General features: G+C 43.4%; 1 protein-coding gene and 1 non-coding gene across 2 annotated transcripts; both read right to left on the minus strand.

The window, feature by feature from the left end:
- Positions 1–772: 772 nt before the first annotated feature.
- RPS20 (ribosomal protein S20) lies at positions 773–3,221 on the minus strand. The gene is made up of 4 exons (XM_035553168.2): positions 3,066–3,221; positions 2,064–2,163; positions 1,251–1,324; positions 773–997 (listed from the first exon to the last, which is right to left on the minus strand). Exons 1-4 carry the CDS (start codon positions 3,066–3,068, stop codon positions 815–817), a joined length of 360 nt encoding a protein of 119 aa, XP_035409061.1. The 5' UTR covers positions 3,069–3,221; the 3' UTR covers positions 773–814.
- Positions 1,397–1,462, minus strand: LOC118251305 (small nucleolar RNA U54). The gene has a single exon (XR_004779750.1). It is a non-coding gene; the product is annotated as a small nucleolar RNA U54 (small nucleolar RNA).
- Positions 3,222–7,057: the final 3,836 nt, after the last annotated feature.

The following is a 7,057-nucleotide window of genomic DNA, read 5'->3' on the forward strand; positions in this document are numbered from 1 at the left end:
ATTACAGTTCTCCAATGTGCTCAGGGCAGAAGCTAGAATGGCAGCCTCATCTTAAATGCATGAAGGGCATTACCTGACTCAGGGCTTTACCTCTTGTACATTTAAGAATCACCTTTCCTTAAAAGATTAGTTTGCAGAATAAACCCAAGCCCACACAACCACACCTGAGAGCCCCAAGTAGCAACAAATGGATACTTTGTTGCTTTACATAACAAAGTATAGTTTACATTTTACATTGCTTTTAATATTCCATCTATGAAAATCTAAACCTCAAAAAAACTATAGTTCCACGGCTTCATTTTGACTGTGGTTCTACAAACAAGTCTATGTTGAATATAGCAAGTTCTTTCTAATCACCACAGATTTATTTATTTTTTAACAGCCTCAACTATTGGACTGTGAAAAGTGTGGGGAAAAAAGTGCTGCTTTAGTTCAGTCTTGCATAGCAAAAAAATTCAAAACCCTGTAAGTTTACCTAGGCATCAGTTTTAATGCTATTGCTTGTCTATGATTTCAGCCAGAATTAAATTACTGATTTTTTTTTCCATGAAGGATTCAAGTGCTGTGTATGTCCATACAGTCAAACTCTAAAGAAACTGTGATGCCCAAGTTTCATCTTCCTCGTGTTGCAATTGACGTATTCATCCTCAAAAGATCACCAAAATGCTGTCCTCCCCCAAAGCACGCTGATTATGATTTCTGCTGCCTTTCTTCACGAAAATCAGCGGACTACCAGAGACTCTGGGCACAAGTATAAAAACGCACCGCCAAGAAAATTTGTAAATCGGCTTTATTCAGAGTAGATGACCATCTTTTAGGCATCGGCAATAGTGACTTCGACTTCTACACCTGGTTCGATGCTGATAGAAGTGATCTGCTTCACGATCTCAGAAGGGCTGTGCAAGTCGATGAGCCGCTTGTGGATGCGCATTTGGAAACGGTCCCAGGTCTTCGAACCTTCACCACAAGGTGTCTTCCTGGTAGTGATTCGCAGAGTCTGCAGCGAGATCATAAACACCAGGTATCAGGCTGAGGCACACAGAAGCCCCTTCCCTTTTCAACATTTATGGCACTACTACACAGCTGTCCCAAGTGTCAAAGCACCTTGTCAAGTCATTATCTGTTCACACTATATCGCCCTCAATTTAGCAGTACTGCTTTTCATCTCAACTTTTGTTCTAAAAAAGATGTTCTCAGTGCTCATTTGCAGAAAAAAAAAGTGTTTTTTCCTGTCTTGGAAGTTTCCGTACCTTGGTGGGCATGCGAACAGGTCCTTTCACCTTTAGGTTTTTCTCCTTAGCACCTCTGATCAAGTCGGCACAGACTGAAAAAAATACAAAATAGTTTCAGGCTTGGGAGCTTTTTGTTTGTTTTAAGTGAAGATTAAGAAAAGACACATTGGCTCGGAATAGCGTATAGAGTGATCACTGTGATTCACGTCTAAGAGTTCTCTTCATAGCCAACTGCATCAAAGTGGAAGGCTTACCCCACAGCTCACAAAATCACCTTGTAACAGCAGCCAACAGCTCTTACTACACGTTAAGCTACATTTAAGCTGTCAGAACCCCAAAGACCAGGCAACAAACATTGATTCTACAATATTTACAGCATATAGCTAAAACACTAGCAAAGTCAGTTCCTAAACAAGACAAAACTCCTTGCTGCATGTTAAACTTGTAACTGACCACTTAACAACAACGACGACAAAATAACAAACAAGAAACGTGCCTTCTGGTTCTTACCCGTTCCACCAGTAACACCTAAAATCCCCGCAAGAATTGCGGGACAGAAACTGCACTCTGACATTCATACTGATGGTGTGCACTTTCAGTACAATGAAAAACCCTACACACTAGTCTCCATTATAAATTAAATTAGAACCTACCTATCAGCACATGAAGCCCTTCACACGGCTAACTTTGTCAGCTGAAGTCTCATACAAACAGGCAAATGCTAAGATCTCTAATTCCAACTAGTTTCAACATATTACATTTTGCAATACATCATATGTATCAGTTACTTAAAAAGCTACCCCAGTTAAAACAAAAACAGGTCTCACTCACCCTTCTCAAGTGATTTCACGTTGCGACTTGTCAAAGTAATTCTGATGCGATGAATTGCCACCTCTTGTTCCACAGGTGCCTTGCCAGTATCCTTAAACGCCTAAAATGTCAAAGGTGTAAATATCAAACCCTACGGTCAGCACCAACTAACACCACAGTGCAACCTTTTAAAAAACATAAGTGTGGACTGTCAAGAACGACTTAGCTTAGGGACTATTTATCGGACCGAGCAGATGGCATTATCAGGGAGATACAAGGGTACGGAGCAGACAGAGGGAACACGGAGGATGGTGAATGCTGTAACTGCTCCGAGGAAGAACAGCAGGAAGAAGAGGCAAGCTGCAACGCTATCCCTCCCTGGCTTGCCTATATATAAAGCAGGCTGTCCAGACGCTGATCCTCCTTGGACTCAAAATAAACACCTTTAAGATTTTATACACCTAGCAACCTCGCCACAAATCAATTTAGGAAGATATCGACTCCACAGGCGCAAACCTGAACAGCGAGAACAAAGAGAGGCATCTGGCCCGAAGAAGTCAATTAGCCCACCGAGGAGACCGAATTTAAGAACAGAAGAGTCTGAAAAACAGGTGACGGCACCGCGGCGCCCCTCCTAACGCCGGCCGCACGCCCCCGGGCCCAGCCCCGCACCGCGGGTCCCCCCCCGGGAGCCCGGCGCCGGCCGAGTCCCGGCCACGCGGCGCCGGGAGCGGCAGCGCCATGCCCGCTGCGGCCCGCCCCGGCACGGCTCCCCGCGGGAGGAAGGGCGGCCGGAAAGAAGGAAGGAAGGGAGCGGAGCCCTCGCGGGGAGCCCTCAGGAAAGGCAGCGCCCCCCGGAGCCCCCCGACCTCCGCGCGGCGCCCCAGCTCGGAGCCGGGCAGCGCGCAGCCGCCTCCCCTCCGCAGCGCGGCCCCCGGGCCCGCAGCCGGCGCCGAGCCTGCCGCAGCCCAGCCCCGCTCGGCTCCCGGCTCCTTCCCTCCCCGCTCCCTCCCCCCGCCTCACCATGGCGGCAGCGGGGCCTTCCTGACCGACTTATTCCCGGGCGGGGGCGGCGCGGGGCCCAGCGAACAGCGGTGAGCCAGGAGGCGGCGGCGGCGGCGGAGCGGGCTGCGCGGCGAGAGGAGGGCCCGGCCGCGGGGCCACGCTTATATAGCGGGCGGGGCGCCGCTGTGCAGGGCCGCACCGCCTCCATCCGGGAGCTGCGGGACCTTTCACCCCCGCTGCAGCACCGGAACCGGCTGGGAGAGCTTCGTGGTGGTGCTGGGGGACGGGGACGGGTCCTGGGCTGCTCAACGGGGTGTCAGCGCGGCCCTCCGCCTCTCCTGCCCCAGGGGAGGCCAGACAGCTGAGGCTTTAAGTGGTGTTGAGCAAAAATCCTGCTTTCATTCCCTCCCGGGCCCAGGAACTTTACTTAATTTTGTTTATTGAACTCCTTCCTTCGGGTTGTGCTCCAGAGGGATGTTTTCCTGACGGGAGCATTCGTTGGTGTGGCCTGGACGTCCAGCGTGCAAAAAAAAAAAAAAAAAGTGCCAGCCGCAAAACTTCGTGCTCGAAGTATGCCCATCCTGCTTCCGTTGCTACTAACCTGATGGAGAAATGGGTGTCATAACTTAAGAAACAATGGGTGATAGTAAGATCATTGCAATTAGCTTTTAAAAATAGTATATCAATTCTAGCTGTGGGTATCTTGTCCAGTAATCACAGACGTGCATAACGTTAGCAAAATTAACTGCCACCTTTGGAAGTTTAGTAATTACTACATCTGTTCAAAAAAGCCTGCTTGGTGTTTTAACCTGAATTTTGTTTCAGGTGTCACACTGCTATTTATATATTTTTTTCCCATGATCAAATACTTCATGGGTCTTCAAATGGTCCTTAAATTTCACATGAGATGCATAACTTTTATATGCCAATTACTGCACCGCTCAGTTTTGGATTTGTTTTGTAGCTGGATCACTTGTACTTGCTCTTTGTAGTCTCTCATTTGCTAATGCATTGTTTCTGAATTTGATGGTGTGTTCTGATAAAGCAGCTTCAATAAACATGAATACAGAAGTAGTCATCCTGTTACAGCTTCCTTTGCCAATCGCAATCCATACTTGGAAAATCTGTTTGGTGATAGTCCTGTTTCTCCAGCCCCTTCCTCCCTGCAGTGAAAGCAGCTTTTGTTTCTGGTAGTTTGTTTTCTGATCCGATTAACAATTACATTAACAACTTTGAACTCAATTATGCATAAGGAATCCATGTTTACGCTGTTATCAGCTGTTCCAACTACTTCCTGAGGAAGTTTTCCATTCTAGAAGTGTTTTATATTCATCATTCTTAAATACATAACCTCACACCAATCATGCTAAAGCACTTGATGTTTCCAGTAATACAGATGATTCCAAATCAGCTGTCTACAGCTACACTATTTACTTAGAGCGTTTGTGAATATCATTAGTAAACTTTATTTCCCAATAAAATGTTAAGTAGCTTGGTGCCAAGAACTAATTCCAGTGGGATTCAATTAGAAAGACGTCTGACTGATTCCTCATTGATGACACACACCTGTAACCTTAATTTTTTATTTACTTACATTGAATTATATGTGCACAACTAAGCCAGTTTCTAGGTGTTATACCGAATAAGTCCATATACAAATATGTTAGATCAATACTGTTCCTATTGTCTACCAAACATATGCTCTAATGGTAAGAGAAATAAAGTCAAAAGGTGCGTTTCATATATTTGATCTGTGTTATTTAAGTGTTGTCATTTTTTTCTTGTTCCTCTACCAAGGATTCAGTTGTTCTTTTGTTTTATTTTTTTCCCCTGGGATTAATGCAAGGTTGACAGTAAATTCCTGATTTTGTTCCTTTCTTACATTTTTCTGATATTGGCGCCACCTCAGCTTTCTGTGAGATTTTTTTTTTTCTGAGCTTCCCCAGATTTCTCAAAGCTTATGGAAAATCCACATTAACAGCACACAAGTCTCCTTTGCCAGCTCTTAAAATTCTTGGATGCAAGCTATCTGGAGCTGCTGATTTAAAAAACGCCTTACTTTAGTTCCTATGTTTAAGGCTTTCCTTAGTTATTGTTAGAATTTTCTGATACTAATGTTTTGTTGTTTTTTTTTGCCAAAAATCTAGAACAGAAATTTATCTAAACTTTCTGCTTTCTCTGAAATAAATTTTTTTAATTACTCCTTTCTGCTCTTCACATGGGTAAATATCCATTGTCAATGTAACTTTTAGCTCACCTTCTGAATATTCTGCAGCTTTTAGGATGTAATTCATATCTTGTATTATGCCTGTTTTCCCTTTGGTTACATATCAGTTTTAATACAGGTTTTTCTCCCAGCCTGTGCCAACTTCAGTTTAGCTATGAAATTCTGAGTTTGGACATGTAATAAATACGGTGTTGGCATATGCTTTTTAGATGAAGTTCCAAGAGTGCTTTCCTTATATCACATAACTAAGAAGGTAAAAGATTAAGAAGCAAGCCATCCTTTTAACACGACCAAATAGCCTGTAGCAAAAACTATTTAATACCTAATTTCATGATTTGTCACTCAGAATATTCTCCCATGTCCATTCATGACATTTTCTTTTTTTTGTTTAATTGCTTTTAATATATAGATCACTGTTCTTTCCTTTGACCAGCTTGTCCTTCAGAAATAGCCTGAGTAGTGATCTGAATATTTTGTTATCCATATATTTTCCACCAGATTGTAGTAAAACCACTTTGATGCAATTTATGCTTCCAAAATAATTATTCAGTTCATCCTGTTAATTACCCATGTATGTGTTGGGAGTTAGGTTCTTGTAATCATTTGTGGTCCTTTGCTTAATTTTAGCTTGAACATCTTTACTTTGTGATAAATGAATGCTCATCTGATTCTTTATCTATTTATTGCCATTGAATTTAATCTTGCTAAGTTTTGCCTGGGAAGATATTTTTCCCCTGTGGCTGAGGCTAACACCCAAATTATCCAAAAAATGTTCCAATATTCTACAAATCTAAATCCATTAAGTCTATTGTCCGTCTAACCTTCTGTCCTCCTTTGCTCATGTGACAAAACAGATCTTTGAGATCTCCTAGGTTCCTCCTAGTGCTGGGGTGGTCATGAATCAAGAGCAGATTCTGCTATGAGCCTACCTACGTGACTGAAGGACTAACGGAACGAGCATGTGCCTGCTGGCACTCAGCATCTTCTGAAGTACTACAGTAACCAGTCCCGAAGCGAAGGCTTGTGAATGGTTCAGACGGGGCTCACAGTAGCTTCCTTAAATTTGCTTTGTCATTTTGGATAGCGATTATTCAATGCTGGCATCTCACTGGAAGTGGGGCCAGGGTTGCGCCAGGTTAAGCCTGTAGTCTTTGCTTTCAGTGGTGGTGAACATATTGCCGAAATACATTCCTCTTTATTTTGAAAATTACTTTCTTCTCCAAGTTCTTTGAAAACTGAGATTTTATTTGAACTTCTGGTCATAAAATACCTGTGAAGCAGGATCGTACTCAAGGCTTCTCAGGAAATCATCAGTAGGCAGTGGAGTATTTAAACCAGTCAGCAGCAATCCAATAAAAGCTATTTTCAAGCATTTTCGGAAAGGCTTCAGCGTTTGCTTGGGCTTAGTTGCAAGTTGCAAGTGTCTGCAGATCCTCTTGTGTTGACTTGAAGTTATTCAATTGTCTCATATCTCAGAAATCTCCGACAAGTTCTTTGCTCAGCACTTAGGTAGAACCTGTTAGTATCCATCTGTAAATTCTGAATATCTGTATTTACTCTGTCCACAGCTACCTCAGCTATTGAAGCTCTTCCAGAAAACCTGCCAGAACTGAAAGCAGACCCTCTCTGAAGACTGATTTTTGTAGTTGAGTAGCTAGTCGGTGACTTAACGTACTTTGCAGGTGGCAGATGGACAGAATGCATCAGCACCAGTCCATAGCTGGAATTCTAATACTGCACCTAGCCTGTCCATTTAAATTTTAAAATTTTTTTCTGCCACTTC

The sequence above is a fragment of the Cygnus atratus genome, chromosome 2, assembly GCF_013377495.2.
Source record: "Cygnus atratus isolate AKBS03 ecotype Queensland, Australia chromosome 2, CAtr_DNAZoo_HiC_assembly, whole genome shotgun sequence".
Lineage (NCBI taxonomy): Eukaryota > Metazoa > Chordata > Aves > Anseriformes > Anatidae > Cygnus > Cygnus atratus.